The 27202-nt window shown below is 38.7% G+C and overlaps 1 protein-coding gene across 1 annotated transcript in view; it reads right to left on the minus strand.

Annotated features, from left to right (window-relative positions):
* Positions 1 to 27202, minus strand: part of LOC104167891 (teneurin-1-like) — a gene marked incomplete at its 3' end in the record, with an annotated part of 162577 nt that overhangs the window by 38900 nt on the left and 96475 nt on the right. The window contains exons 13-16 of the mRNA XM_009708288.1: positions 25252 to 25452; positions 3916 to 4101; positions 2724 to 2747; positions 270 to 416 (exon numbers count right to left, since the gene is read on the minus strand). Of these exons, the coding sequence (XP_009706590.1) occupies positions 270 to 416; positions 2724 to 2747; positions 3916 to 4101; positions 25252 to 25452 (558 nt within the window). The remainder of the gene's footprint in view (positions 1 to 269; positions 417 to 2723; positions 2748 to 3915; positions 4102 to 25251; positions 25453 to 27202) is intronic.

Consider the following 27202-nt stretch of genomic DNA (forward strand, 5'->3'; position numbering starts at 1 on the left):
AGGGGATTTTTTTTAAAAAAGAAAAAAAATTCAAGTATTGGGATGATAGGTATGGCAAATACATAATCTCTGCCTTGATTAACATCTAGCACAAGGGTCTGTTCCCTCACTGCACTGCTTCAGATGAAGTCAGTGGAATAACTGTCTTAAGCAAACAGACAAACATTGACATTCTGTGATAAAAAGGAAAACATACACCAAAACTATAGATTCAAATGACAATCAAGGATGTGACAAATAAACAGAGACACATGAATTATGTATCATACCTCCATCATTGTCCAGGTTATCTCCACACACCATTTCCATGACAACGTTACATCCTGAGCCACTCCAGCCCACTTGACAAACACAGTGCCATCCATTCTGATCAAGAGTGCACCTCCCATTTCCATAACAGAGACCTGGGCAGCCATCTAGAAATGTAAAAAGAAGCCTTCATGGAGGAGTTGTCTTCTCTTCTTTTACAGTTGTAATTATTCTTTAACATTCTTTCATATAGTATTATACTTGCTGCCTTCAAATGATCATTGCTCCCTTGCAAGCCATTTATATTTTTGGCCAAATATGGAAAAATTCCCATCCTGGTCCCTCCCATTGCTTGTCCAGAAGTAATTTCTCAGTGACAAATGAGGATTTTTTAGTGTGTAATATTTTATGCGCAGGAAAAAAAGTGAGTAAATTTATAAGAAGATATTTAACAGTCTGCCATGTCCCTCTCTCTCTCTACATATTGAAAAATAAGTTGTAGATCACAAAGGAAAGTATATACATAACCAACATTTATATCAAAGATATACATGGAAAACATTGTTTAAATGACAAACTGGCATTTGTGGACATAATCCTACACGTTGCAGGAAGTGGAGGTGATCTTTTTAAATCTGTTCATAAATAGGCAGCTGACTGAGAAAAAGCCAATTTGATTTATGCTACAATACAACTCTTTCCACAGAAGGCAAATGAGGGAGCATTTCCTTCCAATGTCCAGTTCCACTTCCTTCACATTATAGCCGATTCAAGTATGACAAACACTTGCCCTTTAGCGGCTCTGATTCTAGACCAAAACTGGAACAATGACTGTAGCATCCTCTGGATTATATAATTGTAAGCTCTGAATCAACTGTAATTTGGACCTTCTCAGCTAGATCTCTTGCCTGTAAGAGTGAGAGAGGAATTGTCTCTTGGATGTGAACACTCACGTCCATCTGCTTGCACAGTTTAGTGCCAGCTCAGACATTTGTCAAATCCTCACCATGTCACACATGGAGCCAAAGGACAATGGATAAAGCTCAGCAATAAGCTTAACAGCGCAAATGGCATCCCTTCTAAGGGGGCTCCTTTCTTTTTGCCAGCATGGACCTACCAGACCTGAAAGCCCTTCGGTACTTGTTAGTGAACATTAACACTCAGTGTTACCAGAGAGAATTTTTTTTTGAGGAAGAAAGAGGAGGACCCAGTCTGCATATGTGTTTGGCAGCCCCCAGATGCTCCAAAAGGATTTTGGAGGAGCCAACCAGAGAGTCAGGGAATCTATACGACCGGTCTGTGAGGTTGTGACCTACAGCCCAGCACACACCACATTTCCTGGCAACTTCACACTAGACACATCACCTCTCCTCACCCTTGGCACAGTTTATCAATCACATCTGCAAACAGGAGGGTTAGGACAATCTGACCACACTGGAATTCTGGAAGTCGCTGCTCTAGAATAGCATGAGGTTGGCAACCACCAGATACATTATAAAAGCCAATTATTTGCTTCTTTCAGGGAGCTGGGGGAAAGGGCAGGATGTGAGAGCTGTTGTGGGTAATGGGGATGTTTTTCCACTTCAATTCACTGTCCTGCTGAGTTAATTTATTTCTTGTATGTGATTATATTTTGCTGCTGTCTGTGGTCACCCTCGAAGACTATAAATGAAATCAAATGAATGCCTACTTCATTTTATTATTATCTAATTCTGGAGAAATAATAAATACAAAATAAACACCTAGGTCTTTCTGGAATATTGGTTAGTTTGATATTTCAGCTAGCAGCATTTTTGCAAGGGGCAACGTGCATCATTGCTCCGCACAGCATAGCTAGAACTGAGGGACTGCTGTCAAACTTGGGGAAGGTACTTGTGCTGACATGGATAAGCAGGACCTGCGGCAAGGCACGGAAATCAAATGAACAGTTGCAGACACAAAACAACATAAAATTTAACTCTTATATCAAATGATTTGAAGAGAATTATATCACATCCAGCATAGACAGCTTTTAAGAAAGTGTACTTCTCTATCAAAAGAAACTTACTTTGAGCACAAATGACAGAAAAACAAAAAAAAGAAAATTTTTGTTCTCATGGAAGACAGGATCAACACAAAGTTTTTTGAGCAAATCCTCAGCTCTGTCATTCCTTTGGAATGGTAAGCGAGAGCGCAAAACTGATTTGCCTAACATAGCACATCAAACGGCCACATAAAACATGCTTACATCGCTACAACTTCGCAAATGAGCACATTATTGGTTAAAAACTGCATTTTCTTCTGTAAATCTCTCTGTCTGTCTCTGTGTGTGTATATATATCTATATATCTACATCTCCACAAACAAATGTTTTATCTATTCTTGCAACTTAGCAATACAGAAGCTCAGACAAAACAGGTAACACAAAAGACTCCATTCCCAATACTTTTGTATCTTTTCATTATTCTTTCGCAATGCTGATACGAAAATCTTACCTTGAACAGCATCTAAGTAGTGAGCTTAAAAAAGAAAAGAACACAACTGAGATGGATTGAACTTCTGTACCCAAATGAAAAATAGACACCATTTGCTTATGGCTTGCCACCTGTTGGTTAGAACTAAAGTGTCTCCCTCTCACTGCAGTCAGATCTATTCCTGCTACTGTGATCAAAACGCACCGCGTGTGTGATTGCTCTCCATTTGATGACAAGCACGCAGAGGACAGCTTGGGCCATACCTGGTACTGCCTACAATGTGAAGAGCAGCTCTATTTATCTTTTTAATTATTTTGGTCCTTTTCTGGATTTGCTCTATACAATCTTCAGAAAATTAGGCTGTTCCTCCTTCCCAAACCTAATTCTTGATTTAGCAAATCTGATTTAGTAAATTCCAGAGCCAGTGAACGAATTATCTTAAAATGATCAAGACAAAGATAAAACATTCTACTTTTTTTCAAGAAGCAAGCATGAGAACTTACGCTGCTTACCTCTGACAATTAGATACAACAATTAAAATGCTTATTACAACAATTAAAATGTTTATTACAAACAATTAAAATGTTTATGAATAACCTTGCTTTGGGACATTTTAGGGAGAAACACTATTAGACTTTTTGCAAAAGCCTGCTGTATTTATTAAAAATGTAACTATCACATTTGTATAGTTCAGTAATGACTTCCAAAAAGACCTGAAAGCTTTACCTTATTGGGAATATTGTTAGAAGCCAGCTATAGAAAAAACACCCCTACTAATAAGTAAAATATGTAAATCCTCAGACATGAAGGCAACAGATGTAATGCAAGAATTACTTAAGCTGAATAATAGCTTCGTCCCCTCGCACCTTCTATTTCTAAACATTTTTTTCCTTCCTCACTCAAAGTTCATATATGAACACAACCCAAAGACATGTTAAGATCGAGATATCTTTCTTCTGTGTGGTGTTTTTTTTTTTAAATTTAATTCATTCATCAACGTTATTTCCTCTAAACAGAAAGCTGCACTGAGTCACTATTCTGTGCAACAAGCAGGGTACACCATCAGAGCAGAGGTAACTTCTTATACCTGGCCCGATTCTGGATCTCTGTTTCTCCAAAATTACTTCAATTAGACTGATGGCTATGGCAGATCTTTGTATAACTGGTTAAGATTTTATGTGTTTTATTTCTCGAGGTACAAAAACCCCCTTACCAATGGTGCAGTGGTCCCCTTCCCATCCAGGGCTGCACTCACACTTCCCGTCCTTGCACTGGCCGTGCTCAGCACAGTGAGAGTGGCAGGTACGTTCTTCACAGGTGGGTCCCACCCAGCCCTCTTCACACTGGCATATCCCTCTTGAACAGACACCGTGGCTGCCACAGTCCAGGGTACACAGCTCTGCACAGGATTACAAAAATACATAATGTGAAACAGCAGTTTCATACTGCAAATAGACTTTGCAGTAATATCAAACTTAATCACTTCTATGCTAATATCACTCATCAATTGGATCAAACATGGGATTTCATGACCTGGCACAGACCTTACACAATCTGGCTGCCTTCTCCTTTGGTAGTTACTTGCAAGATCATTTATTTGTTTGGGGTGGGGACTGCAAATGATGGCTTTGCATATGGTAGGGTAATGGGTCTAAAACAAACTGACACGAGAAAGTCCATATTTTTTGACTGATTTCAGCTGAGGCCTTTAATAACAGCATGTCAGGGCAGTTCCCAGGTCCCATTGGCTCAGAATCTATTATAAACTCAGATATTTCAAAGTGAGACAAATTAAAGGATAAAGTGACACCTTAAACACATACAGCAAAACAGTCTTGGAGATATTCAGATGTTTGTATTGATGGCAAAAATGGCCTTCACTTACAGTAAGAAGAGCCACCAGAAAGGTAACAGTGAGAAAGAAGACAAGCAAGCACCCCACTCTGGCAGTACACAATATTACAGGACTTGATGATCTTTGAGGTCTCTTCCAACCATAATGATTCTATGATTCTGATTCTATGACTTACGGGCCACGCAGATCTGCCTTGTTCTAAAATGGCTTCCAAGGATTAAAAGTTTTTTTTTCCTTCCTGACTTTCATGAGTCAACTGCTAAGAAACCAGAAAAGTTGTTTTGGGAAGACAGGAATAGCTCCTTCATTGCACTCAGAACAATTTCTCTACCTGGGCATTGTAGAACACCACTTATTGTGAAGTGGAATGAAAGTCTTGAATTGCTTCAATACATCACAATATGCCAATTGCAATTCTACTTCCACTTAGACTAAAGTTGTTCTGTGAAAAGAATGACTTCATTATAAAAAGGTTCCATGTACTTTGAATTTATTTAGAATAATTAGTGTCAAGAGACAGAATTTGATTGTTATTCTGCAATTAACCTGCCACAGAAATGTTTCTTCCTTCTTCCTCTTGGAAAGCAGCTGATAGCACTACAAGTGTAAGCCAAATAATTGTGTCTGCTCTGATTTCAAATGTCAGCGTTACATATTTAGTTGTTGCAAGATTTTTCCCTTGACAGATTTTAAACAATGATCATTTATATCTTGGAACTATTGTATATAAACAGTCTTAAAAGCATTTGTAGTGACAAATGCTGTCACTGTATATACCAAGCAAAGTTTTTAAAGTTTAAATTGAAATCTTATCAACTTGAATCATTTTAACACAAAAAAGCAGCACAGAAATGGAACTGCACAGTGACATTGCAGGTGTGTTGGGCTCTGTCTCGAGTTAGAGCCTAGCCCTTATTTTCATTAATATCCAGGGTGATGGCACAGAGTGCAATCCAAAGAATCGGTCAGTGACAAACTGGAAAAGCATAGTCCAACTCAGAAGCACCTTCCAAAGCAGAAGGCATGTTAAAGAACCTAAGATAAAATTCAGTAAAAGTAACTGTGGAGTACTGTCCTAAGGAAGTCAAAATCAACTACATAAAAAATAATTAATTTTACTATTCAGACAGGGACTTGTGTTATACTGGAGTACAAGATAATTATCTGCTGATATTCCTGCAAAAGAGTATGGAAGTCAAGGAAGGAGACGGCTCTGCTATATTCGAACGAAAAACTGTGCTGAGCCTAGGGCACTATCCCTTAGAAAGACTTGATTGCTGCCTGCTGATCATGTATTAATCTAACGCTTCATAGCTTGGACTGCCTGTCTGCAGGTACTGGGAAGGATTTTGTACCCCTTGCTGCATAATTTGGCTTGGCTTTTTTGTTTTGTCACTCACTTGTTTGTTCCTTAGAAACCTGGGTGACCGCTCGGAGGACTACAGGGGGGACTTGCTCTGTTATTTCATTGGTACTGAAGTCACTCAAATACTTGCTCCTACGATCAGGAAGTAAACTGATCCCACCGGATCTAGGATCACAAAAGAATCACTCCCAGGTGAGACTGGCAGAGGATCACTGGTATTATTTTAACCTACCCTTATAGCTTAGGGCATGGGCTAACTCCTGAGAATTAAATCTAAACAAATTACCTGCTACTTCAAGGATTTAGGCTGCTAGAGGGATGCCTTTGATCTCTCCTGATCTCCCTCTAGTTCATTATAATTATTGCTTTTGGTATTTTACTGTAAGTGGCAAAGATTGTTAAGAGGATTTTAAGAAATATTTTGTAGTTTGCACTATGCTGGGGTAAGTGGGGGAGATTGGGTTTTTGACCCTTCTGGATTGAGTGTCTACTACACAGTTTTTGCAGTTGTGGGGCTGTCTTAGTTCAACTGATGCCAAAACTTCAGGAAATATTGTAGGCATCAGTATATAGAAGAGGCAATGTAGGCTGGAATGGCTGAAGGAGGGAAACAAAGTGATACAGATCTTCCGTTCATGTCAGCATCTCTAGCGGCTCCTACCACTTCTCTGTCTGTAAATAAATCAAAGAACCAGCTGTGGAAACCCTTGAACACATTCCCACACATGGCATGCATGCCTTCCTCACCTCTGTCTGTCTACCCGCCAGAGTCTAATCATGACAAATTCATCTTCCAAACAAACAAAAGAAATAGCAGCATGGAGCTGAAGGCCATGAAAGCACATCCCTACCACAGGGACATAGATCTTGCACATAATCCTACTTTACAACCCCCAAATTAAACAGATCTTAAACTGTTTGAAAGTTTTCCATTGTTTTCCCCATGTTTCACACAAGGAATACAATGTTTAAACACTATTTAAGCTCTTAAATTCAATCAGATTGATGAAGTGGAGATAAAAGATTTCCTATCTCATCAAAAAGTATCCTATGCCAGTCAGTATACAGTCTTCACTCACAAGACTCCTTTTTTAAATTCTATTTTCCCACATAAGATCCTACCCAGCTAAACAAATCTTTCTTCATTTTTTGCCTATTGGAATACAGTGGCTTCCTCTATCCCAACCACACTGTCTTGGAAAAACAACACAGCAGCACAAATTCTAGACCTCAAACTGTCTCGGTGTGATAGGAAATGTTAGCTTAGTCGTCCTGCACCCAGTTATTCAGTTTTCACACCTTATTTCTGTCAGCAAGTTAGAGCACAGTAACCAAATACCAGTAACTGAGTAGAAAGCGCTATGAAAAAAGCACGTGTCAAACTTGTTCCGGCAAAGGAATGCCAGAACGATCTTTTCTAGCTCTTGCCTTTCCTTCTAGTAATGCATTTTTTTTCCCCAAATATTTAACCTAAATCTTCTTTGATGCAAATCAAAACCAATTCTGTAAGCACTAGACGTAATGAAACCTTGTTTCTTCGTTTGGACCAGACTTTCCTCAGTTACCCTAGTTGTCCTGCTGCTTAGCCAACTCATACTTTATGGTCACTGAGGCCAATCTTGAGACTTACATCTGTTTCAGTGATTTAATATGAGGCTTCAGAAATGCTCTTTACCATGATAATGTATTCTTCTGCTATGCAAATCCAAGATTCTCCCCAGACTTCTCATGCAAAGCAAGGGAAATTGAGCCTAACGTCATCCTATTAATGCTGTGGTAGTACCTGCAGCTTTAACCCACAGCTAATTCAAACAACTAAGATTAAAAAAAGCATTATCAGTTCAGGTTGTCCTGTTTTTAAATGCAAAACAATTTCTTAGCTCCTCCTGCAGATAAACAAGTACAGAAATATCAGCATAGCAGGGAGCCACATTAGCATTTGTGTTTGTATCAAGAGACTGGGTTTCCACAGCAGACTAGACAAAATGAGACACTCGAGTGAGTGGACAGTGACTGAATGCAATGGGAAACAATATAGCAACTTGAAATAGGTAAATAGCTTCAAACAAAGTTGATGTGGTAAAAATTCAGACAGCACTGAAGTCAGACAGCAAGTCAGACATCATGCAACTGTTCTGCTCAACTGAGCATCTTCCTCTTTCCATAGCAGTTGGTCCTACAGGACTCAGACACACCCCAAAATGCAGTGGGTGCTCCAAAAGGGGCCAGCAGATCGGGGCCAGGGCTCTGAGCTCTGGGCAGGGGCAGCAGCTGAGGCAGCCAAAGATGTCTCCTCTGATTGAAACAGCTATTCCAGCCCCCCTCCTCACTCATCCATTGTCTGGCTCTGTGGTCCCTGACTGCAGCTTATCATCTGAAACCGTGGTGAGCTGATTCAGATCATGAAACTGGCAGATAATTATTCACTTTATTTTCCTGGGTTAATACCTGACAGCTTGCTAAGCTAAATCAGCCCACTGAGGGATCAAAGAAGCAACACAGGCAGGGCAAGGGAGGAGATGCAGATCACAGCCTGGACTGGGACTGTCCTGCTGAGGAGCCACAAGCTGTGCCATCGGCTGACTGCAAAGGACAAGGTAAGGGAGGGGTGACTTATGTAAGGTAACAAAGGAAGCAGGTGACAAGAGGTATAGTTTGGATTAGTCGACTCAGAGGTATTACATCACAAGCCTTTAGTTGTGCTGTCAATCATTCTCACAATGTACAGTGCAACACACATTTCATTAAGTCCCTCAAGTGTGTTGGTGTTTAGGCTCGTAGGCTTACACAAAAGCCATCTCTTCTCTCCCACTCCTCTTTGCCCCTGTTTAGAGGGATACCCACCTGCCCAGCTCGCCTGCCTGGCCTCTAGGCAGATCTTGTGGAGTGTGCTTGGTTGAAGGCTGGTCTGTGGCTAAGAGACCAGATCCTCAGTAGGTGTGAATTTTCATGGCTCCCACGAAACCAATAGAGTCACGCTAATTCACAGTAATTCATGGCCCTGTTTCAGTTTTTGTCCCTGTATACTTTGCAATCAAAACAAGGTTCTCTAAGTGTCAGGCCGGAAAGTTAATTTCACTATTTAAAAAAAGCTCAGCTGTGCAGACTCACTGCAAGCAATGTGCTGACAAATTGCTGGGAGCTAGCCCCAACCAACCCCTGCAGTTTCTTACAGACTTTCATGAAATATAGTCTTTATCAAATCTAAAATTCAGAGTCCTTCAACTTAAACCAATTAATGAATAAGACTTAAAAAATGTTCAGTTGAGTCTAGAATTTTTACTGACATGTCCTTCATTCCAAATGGTCATTAATTTTCTTGGAAGAAGGCAAATGTGAGCTATGAAGCATCATTTGTATATATTCTTGAGAAGGAGACAAATATGTTGATCATTCCTGAGTTAATCTAAAAAGCATTAAAAATTCACTCCACACTCTTCATTTTAATTACCTAAGTCAACAATGAGTTCTTTCAAATATGTTTTATAATAAGTTTCTACTTACGTGACATGAAAAGGGAAATTAAAGCTAAATATTTTATAATTTGTAATGATAAGGGAAGATTTTAATGTTAATTCGACATGTTTCAGAAATAACTCTTAGAAAATCATGCTAAGAATACAAAGCTGTATGTAAACAAAAGTGGTCAAATACTTCCTACGAAAACACTTTCATTTTACTTTTCTTCACACTCAGTGGTGAGTCTTGTTCTACAGACAGTCTAAGCCTTCAGTATCATATTAATAATTTTGCTATCCATTTTTTAATAAGTGGTTTTCCATAAAGATTAGAAATTAATCTATCCTGACTTTCACCCAATAAGCTTAACTGCTAGAGGCAGCAAAAAATCACCTATCTAGGTCTAATAAAGAAAGTTTTTTCAATTTAAATATACATTGCATTTAATAAGCTTGCATGATAATTTCAACAATGTTCCTGGGCTTTTTAAATTGCCTTCCCGCTGTGTCCTGGAGACAACTCTGTTCTAGCCTTCATTTTCAGCAACTGACTTTATTAATACAATCTTTTACACCACAAAAAACTTGAAAAATTTAAACTTTTAGGAGTTTCAAGAGCAGTTGAGCTATTTTTTTTCAGTAAAACCTAATGGAAAGTTGTCCCCACTAGAGGAGGTTACCTGAGAGAGCGCACTATAGAGGTTTAATGTAGGCACCAAGTTCTACAAACCTGTACTAGAAGAGACATTACTTTTATGGTAGAGCTTATATTACTTTCCCTATTTAAATAAACTTCCTTGGCAATCTGGATGTTATAACTACATCTAATCTAGGATTCTCCAACAGTGTCAAAGTATGTCAGTTAGGTGTGCCATGTTTTACATTCTTAGCCAACCACAGCTATGCCAACAAACTGTCAAGCTAGGGACAGTTTGTTTACAGAGGCAATGCAAAAGTATTGCCTGGGCTATGCCAGTATTCAGTGGCACCTGCTCTTCAAGCCTGAGCTGGAAATCAAAGGGACTTGGAAGTGTCTGCAAAACATTAATTCTGAAGTCTCTGGCTGTCAGCTGCCAGGTTTTGCGAACATGTTTCCTCTGGCAAACATAAATCAGGTTCCTGCATGGAAGAAGTAGCAAAGGTGCATTCCCCAACAATTACTGCTACACCTTCTCCCCGTCCTTCACCCCACTAAGGAACACTTAATGGGAAAATGCTATAGAAATTTATGTGAAATTTCATACAGTCAAAAATAAATCAATATGATAGATCATTACCAAATGACTGACAACTGCTTGGCCAAAAAAAAAAAAAAGCCTCTACTGTCAGAATACTAAATTAACACACAGTTCTGACATGTATCTACGTGTATAGCCCAGTTTAACTATTTTAATGGAGATTTATAGAAAATAGAGCTGCAAAGGACTTCACATGATCATCTGTTCTTCCTTGTTCCAAATTAAATCATACTTGGCAGCCCTTAAAAGCTCCCAGCAACAGAGAACCTACAACAAGACTAGGTAATCCATACCACCACCAGACTATCTTCACAGACAAATATTCTCTCAATTTAAATTTCTCTTGCTGCAATACTTCTTGTTCTTCTCTCCATTCTCTCCATGCATCACACATTTACATCTGACAATGAAATATATTAAAGGTCATCTCACAATACCATAACAATTTGTGAGTTTGGCCTGTTATATTTGTGTGAATTAATTCAAAGCAATACATTAACATTAATTGCACGAACCCTGCAAAACTATTGCATTGAATTTATTGTCACATATACCTTCAAAATAATTTCCACATTCATTTCCAAAGATTCTGCTCTTTCACAAAGTGGGACTTGGTGGCTCAACCCAACAAAAGACACAAAGAGTGAGATTCCTCTCACCCAACAGACCCAATAGTCTGTTATCAGACTAGAATGTTTAAATTCATTCAGCTATTGATATTTATTCTTTCTGAAACTGCCATGAAGCAAGAGACTGTAGTGAGTGCATAAAGCTATGTTAAGTAGAAGAGGAATGATTTTGGAAAAATTCTTAAGGAGAAAACAGGTCCTACTCCAAATCATATTTGCCCTCATCTCATGCTCCGAACAACGTTAGAGAGGCTCATAAGATATTACAACCATTTACAGCTTTCTGTGAGTTACACAAACATGCGGGTATTCCTTAAACTCCTTACATATCATTCTTTTCTTGCATCTTCTTGATGTCTTCTGTTACTTGGACTTGTATTAAGTACCCTCTTTCTCTCATGATTACATGACTGATACCCTGTTTCCTATTTTCTCTTCAGTAGATCTATTGGTTCTGCTATGAAATAAATTAGTGATTCCGGTAAATAAGCTTTTGGGTGGTGTCACTGGCAACTGAAAAATAGCACAGCTGAAATCACTCTAACTGAATAAAGGATTGATCCTGGTGCTCTTCTTCATGTTATGAACTGCATTATCCCAGGAGGTGTTCTATCGGGAGGCAATGAGGCACTTCAGGAGGTTGGGTCTTCCTCAGAGAGACAAGAGATGCAGAAAAGTACTATTGAATAGTCAGTGTCTTCAGAACAAAATGGGGCAATCTAAACTTCACGCAGCCCTGACTATTATTTGGGATAATTCAGACACAATTACCGTTCAATGATCAACTCTTCCTACCAAAGGCAAAACTACTCCATTCTCCAAACATTGTTTCATTTTAAACCTTTCTACTGTAAGCTTTATGCAGAAAACCTTTCTGATGTGTTGCCTCACAGATATTTAACTACCTTTCTTATCTTCTTACCACAGGCCACAACACATAAAATAAAGCCACTGGAACTAAAATGCCATATCCTCGCTGTTTGTTACTCAGAATGTTTCACCATCAATCTAGTGATGGGTTTAACTGGTTTCTGGAAATAATCCTACCATCATCTCACTGAACATATTTCTGATGCATTAAGTACTCTATAAATAGCTCTTCTGACTTCTACTAGGAAGGCTGCCATTAACACTATTGTGTATCTAAAAATATACGAATGTAATTGCATTTTTTAAAAAACTGTAATGTAGCTTCTGTTAGTGCCACGCCTATTTGGAAGCACGTTTTCCAAACTGTCTGAAAATTTATTTGTGTAGAAAAGTAATCAGTGGATACACAGAAAGGTCCAAAGGACAAATACAGCAGAGGCTGAGTAAACGATAGAGAAACTTCTTCCCCTTCTTACATCTTTTATCACACTTCTTTTTTCAGCTTTATTTTTCATCTGATGAAGAGTATTTTCTTCCTGATCCAAATCCAATTTGTATATATAAAAAAACCTCACCCTTTATCGATTTCGCTGTGGTTCAAAATGGTATTTTTACAGTGCAAAAATTTAATCAATACAGCCTGATGAATCTAGACTGGTAATGGTAAACATACTAACAGATATTTCATTTCAGGCAGCCAAAGCTCTGAAAATTGATACCACTGAAAAGGATTACTCATTTGCCATTGGGTATATCTCTGTTTACCCAGCCATAGTACTGGTGTAAAGCAGAATACAATTATGCTGTGCTTGCCACACAAGGGACTTCAGCTGCAGAACCTGTCTCTTTCTTAGAGATGATACAGGTTGGCAGGTCGGACAAGACCTTTGTGGGAAACGTTTAAAATAAATGAGCAGAAGCGTAACCTAATAGCAAGGAAGATTAGACTGACACAAGGGTGAGGAGAACCACACCGTATTCTGACCAGGACATTTTTAAAATACCGTGTTTCCCAAGTAAACGTGGAGTTTCCTTGTCAAATTTGGTCTTGCTTTATAATTTGTCTCCACTGTTTGATTTCAAGTTGTACGTGTTGTGAAGCAGTGAGATTACAATCGACACTGGAGATTCATACTCTGACTAACAAGCTCTGAAATCCTTCACAATACACTGAGAACCACAAAAGGAAATGCCATGCACCGTCTACCTTGTTCAATATTTTATTTGATCAGGAGACTAGTAAGAAAGCAGTCCAGAACAATCTATCGCGAGCAGTAATGAGTGAGATGAAAGCTACGAAAGTTATGCCTTTGTGTTCACTCAAAGAAGGAAAAATGCAATCCACAGTTCCTCAGGCTGAAAAGCCAGTTGTGTAGGAAAAACCAGAAACCTGTTGTGTAAGTGACAGACCACAAGAATCAGGAAAGGCATGAGGCCTATGATAACAATGGGAAACATGGGGAGCAACCAAATGGCTTTGTAAGAAACAGGCAAAGAGATGGCTCAGTAGGTACATTTAATAAAGCTGTCTCACAAATACAGCCTGAACTAATACAGCATCAAAAGAAAATAAAGATTTTGAGACACCTGTTTTCAGCAAAGGTTCACCAGATTGCCCGAGTGGATCAGGATATGTCTTTATATAAGCACTAAATCTTTCATGATACACCGAAGTACTCTTATTAACACTGACTAGGGCTCTGCTCAGAGCATAAAGTTTTCCACAATTATTTAATTAGTAAATTTGATTAGTAGTATTCAGTAAAGAAGTAATGATTTATTTAAATACTATTTGCAAAGACTAGGCACTGTCTTTAATTTACTGGCTTACAGGATGATCTTCGAATATGGGTCCACTCACAAAAACTGCTCCGGTAAGTGCTTACCTCACCCACGCCACGTGCTCTGTACATTAGATAAAAATTGGTAATGAAGATATATTTTACTTACCATATCTCCAAAGGGCTCAAAATGCTGAAAATGTGGATACTGGTACTACTTCTCAACATATTATAAGAACTACTATTCAGATTCAACCTGTGTAAAAGCAATGGCAGCCCAAAAGTGGCACAGATGCCTTTGTCGCCCAAATCGGACATAGAGTTGGCACTCAGATGGAAAGGTAATAGTGACTTGCAGAATTTACATCATCATGCTAGGACTGGATGCTTTTAAAAGGACATACTTTATTTTTCTAATTTTTTTTTTTTCAGTGATGAGCCAGACTGCATGGACAAACAGAAACAGTGGATCAAGTAAAATAAGCCTTGGGAACTCTGCGTTCCCAACAATCAATCTGTATCACAGTAAAGGCTAACATGAGAAATTGAAAGTCATTACTAGCTTCTAAGTAACATCTCAGGTTCTCAATCAAAAGCAAAATCGGCTGAAGAAGCTGGCCTTGCTTCTTCCCTTTTTAGCACAAATAAACAGTTTCTTGGACAAACTCAACCTCCGAGCATAACAAGCTCCTTCACAAAAGCAAGGAGTGCAGCCTCAATTAGCGAAAGTCAAACAGTGCTCGGTGATTGACTATGAATACTGCTTACATGGACAAGGATCAAACGTTTCTATGTTCATTGCTGCATTTGTGAAGATGAGTACCGAGAGAGATGAAGCAGCTCCCAGTAAATAAACCATAACCTCCTCTGTGTCAGCAGCACAAACAGAAATAGCAACACGCATCTGGCAGCTGCTGTTCTGTCTTATTGCTGCTAAAGCAAAGACGCAGCTCATGACTTGCATTTTTCCTGCACCAGGGAGAAGCAGCACCTTGGGCACACGACCCTGGCACTGCTATCACACTCCTCAGCGTCCCTGGTACAACTACTATAGTGCTTTGCAGATTTTAAGAAGTGAACGAGTGTCCTTTATTATTTTCCTTGCTTTCTTCGATCTTCGCTGCCTACATTTTTCCACTAACTCATTGCTTCTCCCTGGTTCCTCCTTGCCCATGCAAACTCTGCTTTGCTGAGGCAGTTCTGTTATTCCCAGGACCCACTGCCCCGTCACATATTGCTCAAAGATACCCTGCTACTTCTCGCTCCGCAGTGCTGACAGAGGCACTGCCAGGCTGGCCATTCTTCTTCAAGGCATTTTTGCAATGAGTGCACGTGTGACCAGAGCAGGAACTGAAAATACAAATGTGCCACATGAACAATCAGCTTTCTTCAGTCCATCAGAAAACAATTTTGGATCACAAGGTGACAGATACTATTTTAATAATCTGTTTATAAAATAGCCAAGGCTTCCTAAACTGGAGCGCGACATGCTCAAACGTACACTGCAGCTATAAGACACAAGGAGATTTTGCTCTATCACCACGGAAATGTTCTTGCATAATTGCTATAAATTTAATTTTATTTAAAAAGTATTACTTGAGGCTAAAAATTTAAGCAAAAGTCCTTAAAGAGGACAGAGATCAGGAATTCTTTAGATGTCTACATATATTACCCTTGCAACAATCTACACAATCAAAATCTTAAAAGTGCAGTATGTAGGAGAAAAGAAAGTTCCCATGATTTTGATTTTTATCAATAGCAATTTCCTATTTTCAGAAGTAAGTTAAACTTCATAGACTCTGTTGCGTAAGCATATTGAAATGATAGTTATTTTTGTAGAACTCTTACCGTGACAATAAAAAAATACTATAAATACGTGCTTCTCAGGGACTGATGCAACACATCTTGCACAATAGATGTTCTGAAATTCACTGAAGGACAAAACCTCTAGTTTGTAGAGGCATTTTGTACTCTTGCTCTAGCAATTCCCATTTGTGCTTTTCCAGCTGTGGGGAAGTGAAGCTCCCCCCTAACACAAGTACCCCTCTTTAAATGCTGTTAATGGATAACTTGTTAGACTTTCATCACTGGACTTGGCTTAGCAAATTAAAAATTGAAGATTTTGTATGTCGCTACTGTTCTGTTGTCCAACTAGGCTGTTTTTTCCCCTCCATTGCAGCATCCACACCAGCAGAATGTTCCCACAACTTCTTTACTTCAGAGACCTCTTTTATAAAGGGTTCTTGTGGAGTATGAGCCTTTCATATTCAGAATTTCCATCCTGATATTCTCTTGGACATAGTATTCACAAAAGTCCTTCCCACACTATATCCTGTCAGTTGTTTTACTATGGTTCTTAATCACTGTCTATTAGATTGACTACCGTGTAGGTGATGAGGTTGAGATGCAAAAAGGGATGCGGGCACTTAACCACAACTTGAAATGTCTACATCCAAAATTTAGACCCTTAAACTCTTTGGCTCAGCTTACCTAATTTGGAGGTTCTTGAACCACTTTGGCACCTGAATTGCTACTAAAATGCCACTTATTTGCCAGGTTTTGCTATTTGATAATCACCCAACTGAGGTCATAACAGCTTTATGTAAAGCTCTCTAGTTTTACAATCTGCATGATCTTGCACAGGTGTTGCCTGAGCATCCTAATGAGCATTACTCTCCAGACAGATCTCATGGAACTTGCCTAGCACAAAACACATTGAGGTAGACAGTTTCTGGACACAACAAACTCCTCATAGAGATATGATGCCATGCATACAGAGGCAAGTCTCTGTCAGTTGCCTCGAAAGTAGGATAAACAGGACCATATTGCTGTCACCAGAGCAGTTTGGGTATCTTCCTCCCGGATAAGGGAAGAACTGCTGGGATAGAAGCATCTGAAACTGGGTCTGTGGCTTCCGCCCAGTGGGATACGTAATACCTTTTTGTGCATTAGGCCAGGATTTACAAAAGCTGACCTAAGTAAATTATGTTTATGTTTGAATGAGTGATATTTCCAATAATTGTTGAATGAGGTGCAGACAGCAATAGATTAAGAATCTTAATTTTCAGGAAGAAAAAGGGCAGGGAAGAGCCATTATTTTTGGCATATCTGCAAAATAAGCAGCAATCAGTTGAAAAACATCCCAAGTTTCCTCATTGTATATCTCATACCCTTGACTTATCCTATTTCTTAAATCAATACATGACTACATCAGGTATTTCTGGTTCCCTCTGGACTGATTTCAACATGCAGGAGAATTAATTTTTATTGGAGTGCTTCTTCACTGCCTTAAATTTCTCATGTTTTAAATTCTCCAGCAACACATATTAAGTGTTCCAATCTTTAACTACTAAGTTTTTAATAGAAATCTTGCTCACCAGATATCTTTTTGCAAACTCTTGCAACTCTACAGGAGATACAAATCAAACTAGTCACACATCGTTTTTTTCTTTTCAATGAAATACACAGTAGTAAGAAGAGTCTTTCTACAATGTCAGACAATGTACAGCAGGGGAAACTTGAATCATCCTTTTAATTAGCAAAGCAGTAATAGTCAAAGCTCCTCACAAATTAAAGGAAGGGGACAGTTAGATGAAATTAAGGAAGTCCATCATTTCTTCAGAACAAAACAATGAAGGATGGTTATAGTGTAATTAAAAAGTTCTTGAGATTTGTCTAAAACAGGGGGCAGAGTAGAAGTACCAACATGGAACAGAGCAGTCTATAGAAAATGCATGACAGATTACATCCCGTATTGAGGAAATTTCAAGGCTATTTTCACTGCTGCGAGTTGTTTGTAGTGAATATCCTTGTCCTTGGCAAACGAGAATGACTGACATCCATATATTGCAATTTCCTAAACCTGAAGAGTTTTCTGATTGCGGTGAAATGGTTTTACCTAATTATTTTTTCAAGTTGCAGTTTCTGATGTTTAATTTTGAAACCAATTTGAGATGTCTTGAACTATATTAATGTACTGTATTATGCCTTCATTTCTTTTTGAAGCACTTTAAAAATGCATACTTCTAATGATTTTTAAATTACTCTACTCTGCACATATCAATTTACAACAATTACAACATTTTGCATTTTTCAAAGCGCTTCAGTTTTAAGAGGTTTTATGCTTCGCAAGATACTGAAGGAAGAGGCTGCTGATCCATTTTTACCCTTTGTAAAATTACCACCAATCTTGCTAGAGAGAGCTTAACCAAAAATAGATATGCTAAATATATACCATCTCCATATAATCATTTTAGGATGAATGTTTTTGTGACTAAGAACTGCCAGTATTCTTTTCCCAATCATAATTAGGTTGCTTCAGTGGTATAAATGGATTCAGTGGAATTATGACAAATGTCCTGGAGTAAGGAGGACGGAAACTGGCCTACTTAGGCTGAATAGAGTCTAGAGAAACGAATACAGGACGGGATGTCAGAAGCATCAGCTCTGTCACAGATTTCATTACTTTCCAGTCTATAATATTTTAGGTAGAGTGCTGCAATTAATTAGCAACTCAGGGCTGGATTCTCACCTGAAACACACTGGGATTGCACTGGTGGCATCACTGCAGTTAGACTAATTTATGCTAGCTAAGGCTCTGCCCTCCTCAACAACTCTGTCATCTGTTTTCTCTTGATATTTCACTCCCTTAATTTCAAGGTTCCACGCTAAAGGTGTCAATCTGAGAACAGAAGATGAGGGTTTTTGTTCAGTTAGTTGATGCTGCACCTTCAATTAGCCAGAGCTTCCCTTCTAACTGACACGAGTAGTCAGTACTCACATGTTTGATTTTGCCTTTCTGAAAAGCACTGCCTATATGCCTCAAAGGGGGATAACTCATTAACATCAAGGGATTTTGGATGACAGTCTATAAATAAAACAACAAAGATCCACAGACAGTAAGTAGAAAGTTGACTATACTGAAGTCCTGGTGACATTAAAATAGTGTACTATCTGTCTTCCGTCCTACAGCATTATTTTGTCATGTATGCAGTAAATCACCCCTATACTGCACAGGTCAACTGAGCTGTATGTGGAAGGTCTGAATAATAATGGATTTTCACATACAATCGTAACTGGATTCAGTATGGTGTAAAGATGCTGAGACTCTGAAATATGCCAAGGATGACCTTCTGCAGCACAAGTATTTTTCACAAAGAATAGTTTATAATCAGTTTCACCTGGAACAAAGTATGAAATTCCTATTCTCTATTCACATCTTTCAGAGGACTGTGGGAGACTAAATGACAAACAGAATCCAATCTCTTGTGAATCTCTCCTGGGCACATCCATTGTCAGATGGCTAAATTGGTAACGGCCAATGTCTTTGGGCATTTTTGCGTGACTGGCCAAAGGATCACCAAGCTAGGAAAAAATTAAAATTAAATGAGCAAAGTGATAAGCAAGATAGTAAGGAATTAATTCAAACACAGAATACTCCCATTTACATTGTGAGTATCATCACAGGTTTTTAATTTTCAGTGCTTTACACATCAGAGAAGCATTTGTTTTTCCACAAACTAATGATTAGAGAGATAAAATCACATGGGCTTTTTTGACAGCGTGAGCTAAAGCCATTACAATGTTTGAAGATGACCTATTTGCTATATGGCAGGTGTGACTGTTGGGGTCAATGTCTTGGACAATGTGGAACTGTAACAGTGCTGTTGCTGTTTCTTTTTGTCTTGGAAACACTTTGGGAATCAAAATGGTGGAAAGACAGCTCTCTTGGGAGATACCTGTGGACCTCTGCCTGAGATCAACTTAGCTTGGCCCACACCTGTGCCTCCCTTACTTTTAGGCAAAAGCGGACACAACTCTCTTCATTCCTCATACAGTCCAAAGTGAAGACTGCAGAAAGTGGGAGTGAAGACTGTTCAAGACACAGCTTACTAAAACAACTTAAAGAAATAAAGTCACTCTAGAAGATGACACTGGATCTCTGTGTGTATTTCAAAGTACATTGCACCACAGGTAAAGGCAGCAAGCAATGTCCACTCAGGCCAGCAGAATGAAAGATTCAATTACATCACTTGAATAATAACTGCAGCACTGATCCTTGCGACTGGAATTGTAACAGCTACGTATAAGGTACACCATTTGGAAGAACTCAGCTGGAATAACTCTATGCTGCTTTACAATTTTCTGACATTGGTATAATTTTGAAACAGTTAAAGCCATAGCTTGCTTTTGACCTTCAGTGTTCAAGCCAGTTGGCAAACTGGAAAAACAGGCTAATCTACTTCCCTTATGGTAAATACACGTCAGTGTATAATCACATAGCACAACTTAAGCACTTTGATCTTGTCCAGATAATAAAACAAATCTTAGGTACAGATAGAAGGTAAGTGATTTTTTTTTTCTCCTGATGTCACATATGGCTGTAGAAAGGATACCTATCAAGGTTGTTTTGATTGGTGTAGCTGAAGATCCATCAACATTTTCAGGGTGAAATTTAATTGATGCAGCCTAAAGAAGGCAAAAGAATCAGAAGCATATTATCTTTCTGTTTGAGCATTAGCTGATAGGAAGAGCCTTTACAAATAGATGCATAAGTAGCAAGGCAAAGCCTGAATGAAAACTATGTCATCTTTGGGATAGGCAAGTTGAAATCTGAGCTAACAAAAGAAAATGGCTTCTCAAGGAAGTTTAATACTGTAGGGCAGAAAGAGGCCAAATATATCTGTAACAGATACCCAGCTAAGAATATTGAAAGGATGGATCTTAACAGAGCTGAATAAAAAGCCAACACAGGTTGTGTCCTACAAGTAGTGTAAGATTAGCAATACTAAATGTCTGCACAACTTTCAAGCTATACTGAGCTGCTCTTACTGAGAATCAATTCAAACATGATGAAAACATATCCTGACAGCTGGTTTGGAGTTCTGTAAGAGGATTCTCTGGATCTCAAGGGATGGCAATTGGACATCAAGAACTTTGGATCTAGAGGGAGTATCTGGAGGTGGTACAGTGAATCGTTTTTTTGGCAGTCCACAGGTCAGAGCAGAGACCTTGCTGGACATCTGTGTTAAGTTGCCCAGCCAAAACTGGCTTGGACAGTATAGAACTGTAACAGTATTGTGGCTCTGTTTCTTTTGGTCTTGGAAATACTCTGGGAATCAAAGCAGTGCAAAGAAAGTAAGGAGGTCTATGCTACACTGGAGAAGGTTCCTGGCTCCATGCCTCTGATGATAACAATAAGATCTTGAAGCACTTCAGAATTACCACTCTTTTGGCTAGAAGCTGGTGTAATGGTCACCATCAGGAGAGGATGTCAATGATTTTGGTAGCAAGCATCTGCTCTCCCCAGCTCATAGCTGTTAACGGTATGCTTTGTAGCAATGCTACAAAGGTGCCCGATTGCCAGCTAATCCTCAAACATAAAAGACACTCAAGCCAACAGGTCATGCAGGACAGTTTAACTAGAGCAGTAAGTCAGATAGACTCTGGTCTGGTTATATGGTAGTTAATTCAGTGCCACACAGCTTCTCTCCACAGCCATAGTGTAAGAAACATCTCTAATACTGGAGTTATTTTTGGATAGAAGAGTAATCCTCAACTCTGAACACAAACTAGGGCTGCCCTAGTTATACCAGCCTTTGTAGTACAGATGTTGTCTGTTGAATTATTCTATTCTATGGAATAAATTAATTCCTTAAGAACATACATAAGGCCTAAAGAAAAAGGAAGAGCTCCTCAGAAAGGGCATTGCAAAAGTTCAATGGACAATCTGAGATGTTTAGTTGCTGACTCAAAAAAGGGGATAATGCCAGAATTCATATTCCTATATGGAAGCCTCCAAGAGGGACTCTGCAATACTTAGGTGGATCACAGCTATGGCCTCCTCATTTTGACAGTCCCTTTAGAAACCATGCCCCATGCAAGGGAAGACTAGAAATAAATCTAATTCATTCCATTACTCTGTGCTTTTGTGCATACGTTCCTTCAAATATTTATATATAACTATATACACATTTCACTTGTTTTAAGTTAGCCACTTCTTACCAGCCAATTAATTCATGTCACAGTTCAGTGTTTGCTGTATTCAAACACTCTCAACATGCAATTTCGTGTAGGATCCGATCTGAAGAATCCGGTAGATTAGAAAAAGACATTGTCTTTAGTACAGAAACTGTGCAGAGGAGCAAGTATACACAAGAGCAAGTAACTGCTTGAATGATCAGGCCATACATCCTCAGCAGAATGGCATTTCTTTAACTGTGAAAAATGAAAACTGTTTCATAAGAAACACAAGAAAGATGAGATCGTTAACGTGTAGGTATCTTCTTTTGTCTGTCTTTGACCTTTGAATATGTAAGCTTGGAATTTCAGTGTTCCCTTCTTGTAATTTTTTTAATGAAGCATTAGAAAAAGAAAAATGCATACTTTATGTGGTCAGTCATACTTCCCAAAAGGCCTACCCAAACCCCAAGAAATACATAATTTTTTTTCCTGGCATTATTCTTCTTGTGGCGGTGGAGATAAAGAGAGCAAGAGGGAAGAAGAGATAGAGGGGAGAAAGAGAGGGGGGGAGAGAAAAAGAGAGAGTGAGATAAAAAGGGGCAGGGGGAGAGAGGTGTGTATGTGGCATTATAAGAAGCAAATGGATTTAAAATATTGGCTCTTTTTATAAACAGTAAGGACAGAAATTATAATGAATTTGATGAAGACTTTGAACGTCTTTCTCCTCACAGAAGGAGACACAATTGTAAGACTTTTCACCTATTCAAACTGGGAGCAGAAGGTGCACTTTTTTAGCAGAGAGGGTCAGACATAACTGAAACAATTTACCTAAGGACACGGTAGACTATCCTTCCTTTTCAGTCTTTGTGAGAAGGTTGAGTCTCTAAAAACTAAACAGAAATTATGAGTATCAAGCAGAAACTGAAGGACGATTTTTTTGTGTACATGTCCTACAGAAAACCAAACAGCATGAACACCATGAACTTTTCCAGTCTCAAAAATCCAAGAATGATTCCAGATCCCAGGCTGGGGCTCCAAACATTGGCAATCCTTCAGGATATGCATGGGTCACACAGTCATCCTTCATCTCTGCTCCTCCATGTCCACACTGATTTCTGTCTTTCACCAGTCTGCTGCTTGTAAAATGAATTTCTTATTGTTTGAAGAGCTAGAGATGGGCAGGTAGGGGAAGGTATCATAGAGATGGCTCACTGCTCTTCAGGTGGGCCACAGTGTATCTGGGATAATGTACTCAAAAACATTCTGCCACCTTTGCTATTTCTCCTTTTTAAAGTACAGCAAGACATATTCATTTCTATTTAGGAAAAACAAAAAAATTTATCCTTTTATTTTGAAAGAATTTGGAATTTGCTAGGGAATGTAGAAATCATCAGGATAGGAGCCTATGTTCTTCAAGGTGATACAGAAAGGTAAATTTTCACAGTATTGACAATGACGCGGAACAGAGATGGTAGGAAAGTGCAAGGGTTTGAGGCAGGCTGAGAGACTGCTCGTCTATCAGTTGCAAAGCTTTCCTTGTTGTCTGATTCCAGTCGAGCAGTCTGTGGTTTACCCTTTTCATCCTCTTCATTGTACAGAACCTCATATTTTTTCCATTCGCATATGACAGCTCGTTTATTCTGACCTTGTTGACTTACTCATCTGATGTTTTCCGTCCTTACTAAAATCAAGGTTTACTTCCAGCACGCACAGCAATCACTGATCCTAAGAAGAAAGTCTCAAGCGCAAATGAACATCTATACTTCAGTCTAACACTCGCTGTATTGCCACAACAACCCTGAATCTAGTTTAACACCTATGAAGAAAGATATATTTGAAAGGAGATATCTGAAGTACCTAGCTATAAAGGAGAGATGCCTGTTGGTTGTAAAAGCATCCTTTGATAACTCAGAAGACAGTAGGGATGAAGAGAGGTATTTTCCCTGCTGGTTGGTGGAGGTAATGAAAAAAGTTACCTTTCTTCTAAAAATTAATCAAAACAGCTTTAGGGGTGAGACAAACATGAAAACTATGATCCTAGCACAGAAGATAAAAGCCTCTTCACTGCAGTTATTTATTAGCTCTTTGTTCCCTTACTTAATGTCTAATTGCCCCGTGCACTGACACAACAAACCTATTGGAGATTAACATCTCTTTTGACCTACAAAAACATTGTATTAGAACAGAATTAGTTTGCATATTTTGTGAGTAAAAAATTAGTACATAGCTAGCACCTTTTCTAATAATTTGCTTCATTAATGGAAGTACTACTATATTACTAACCTTCAGGGAATATTTTTAACACATAATAAAATACATGACAAAAATGCAAGCTACTGGGCTTTTGCTGAAAGCCAATAAAAAGCCAATTCTTATCAAAGCAGGGACCATATCTGACAGTGTCAGACTGAAACTACGTGCATTAATTTTGGAGTGTAGAGTGAATGCAGGGTCTTTGTAACAAACACTGAAGATTATTAGCAGGTCAATATTTTGTTGCTTAAAAAGTAATCATGGAGGGGGACATTTAATAAGTCTCAACTTAAAGATCATGACCATACACTTTAAAGATCTGAATAGAAATTTATATTGTTCCAAGTGTTCTTTTGAATGATGATTTCTAAGAAAAATTGGTGACTTGGACCACTGGTTGTATTCCACAGTATTCAGCAAATCTGTCACTTGCATCTATTCTGTACCGGGATGTGCTACTTATCATCTGAGATTCTGGTTTTGTGAGCTTTATAGGGGAAAAAAATAACAGTACGTACATTGGTAATGACATGCTCTATTACAGAGTAAAATGTCCAGAGTGCATTCATTTCAAGAAAACAAAACGTAAATGTACAAAAGCACATAGGAAATCCATTTCAACTCTTAATCAAATTCAGTGGGATCAAACCTTGATTATCCTTTAAGTAAGAAAAGAGTTTTTATCCCAGCATGAGAGAATGGATGGTCATTTTTGTTTAAAGATTTTTTGACAGAGCCTTCTTACTCATCAGTCACTGCATTTAGACCACTATTTTTTTTGTATCCTGCCAGTCTCTCTCAGTTGTGGATTCCCTCACTGCATGAGCCTGATAAGTGCTCAACATCTCAGGCGAGAGTCATGTTTAACTCCAATCCATGCCAGGAGGCACTTGCACTCTTGCAGGACTACTGTCCTCGCTGTCACGCCATCAGGCAGTCAACATTCTTGTCACAGAGAAAAAGCCTTTCTATCCTTGTCAACAGAAAGCCAGTTGCTGACAAGCCCATTAAGTGCCAGCACCCCTGGTTCATCCCTGTCTTGTTTTTTAAATACTAGCACAGTAATAGCAATTACTTTCTCCCATGACTCAAACAGAAAGCATAGGCATTACTGAAAAAATAAAAACCCCAGCATACCTGTTGAACAGTCTGAACCTGTCCACTGTGGTTCACAGCTGCAGAGTCCCGTATCCAGGAGGAAAGTCCCGTGTCCTGAGCACTGCTCTTGGCACACAGGAAGCGACGTCTCACAGTTCACACCGCCCCAGCCCGTGGAGCAGTGACATTCCCCTTGAACACACACACCATGGCCAGAACACATCGGATCCAAGCAGTCCTCTGGAAAACAGGGAACATACAACTTAAGAGCATAAAACTTGCACGTTTACAGTGGTTTCCTAGTGAAATACAACATCAGGGATTCAGATTAATTTGGTGATTTTTGTGCAAATACCCAAACTGAAACGATGTTAACAAAGAAAAAATAGCCTATGCTAACATCTGTGCAAAAGTAGAAGCCAAAAACAAGGAAAAAAGCAAGCATGTAGACTGCTAAAGATCATATGATTCTGCTTGTCAAGGATATTGTCTTACTTTTAACATGCAGATTCCCAAGACAGATCCATTGGTCCCAGTCAGTGAAGTTTGTGGTTTAGTAGCAGTGCTGGGAAAGAACTGGAGCAATTAATAATTACTTCTATAATTGTACATTGTGTTTTCATTTGGGTATTTGTGCTCTGTGTTTTATTTACATCTGGGAAAAGCAAGATTTATTCTTTCATCATCCTGTGGAAAGATATCTCTACAGATGAAAATTTGATAAAAAAAAAAAATGGCCATCCACTAACCCTGAGTAGTGAATCTCTGACTGAATGCTTGCTGTAAAAAAATCTCATACACTCATAAAAAGTATGTGCTGGGCAATTGCAGATAATGAACAGATTCATAAAAGTCATAACGTACTGATGAACAATTTGCAAACAGACAAAGAGCTAAATTTGTTCTCAATTTGGATTAAACTATTCCTAGTGAAAAATTCAGCAGCTCTGTAGAAGAATTTAAATCAGCTGGTTAGTCCTGTATAATCAGCATATTCTTTCATAAAGCCCCAGCATTTCTTTAACAAGACAGATTTTAAGCAGAACACAGCCTGCCTTCTCTGGAGGCTGCAGGAAGACTGCAGAGCTGAAGAGGATTTGTGGGGTCTCAGCATGGGAAATAATTAGCCAAAAGGCTATTCATGTTAGATCATGCTTCAGCCTAATGTTAAAGAGGCACTTTGAAAGTTCTTGTATGTATTTTTCAAGTATCAGCACAAGTACTGTTTTGTTAAGTTTACAATTTAATTATTAAACGGTATTCCGTGCTACACGAATGAAGAGATGCTCTCTGCTTCAGTAAGGGAAGACTAAATACTTCAGATGTAGAGATTAATGGTCTCCAGTTTATGGGATCTTTTGACCTAAGAATAAAGAAGTGATGCTTTATCTTTTGAGCTGCTATTTCACCAATTCAAGATCTTATTTCAAGATTTATGTTGCATCTTTTTCAGCCTTCCAGGCCTGTGCACAGCACAATGTAATTCTGAAAGAGGGGAATCACTGTTTTTTGACGACGCAAATACTCGGCAATTTTCCCTCATCCTGAGACAGCTCTTTATTTTGCTGATCTTTTAAAATTAATTGAGTGACTCCATGAACAGTTTAAAAACCACCGCTCACTTTAGTAATGATAATCTGACAGGACAAACTCAAAGGACTCCCATAGCAATGAATACATGTTGCTACTGGTGTCCCCTGGATAGTACATCTGTTACTGGGTCTGCTATGTTAACAATACTGCTATAACACTGAACTCATATTTACATACAATAATATAATCTGAATTCCTGAAAAAATTACTTCCACTACTGCACAAGTTATGCTGTACAATACAGTAAACTGAACAGTCACATCATGCACACACTGTTACAATAAAAACTCACTGTAATTGGCTGCATAGGTTTGTTTCATCCACCCTATTTCTACATAATTCCATCTTTTAAAAAATCTTAAATACATCTCTTATGTTAAAAATCCAAGTTTTCACA

The sequence above is a fragment of the Cariama cristata genome, unplaced genomic scaffold, assembly GCF_000690535.1.
Source record: "Cariama cristata isolate BGI_N322 unplaced genomic scaffold, ASM69053v1 scaffold6799, whole genome shotgun sequence".
NCBI classification, from domain to species: Eukaryota; Metazoa; Chordata; class Aves; order Cariamiformes; family Cariamidae; genus Cariama; species Cariama cristata.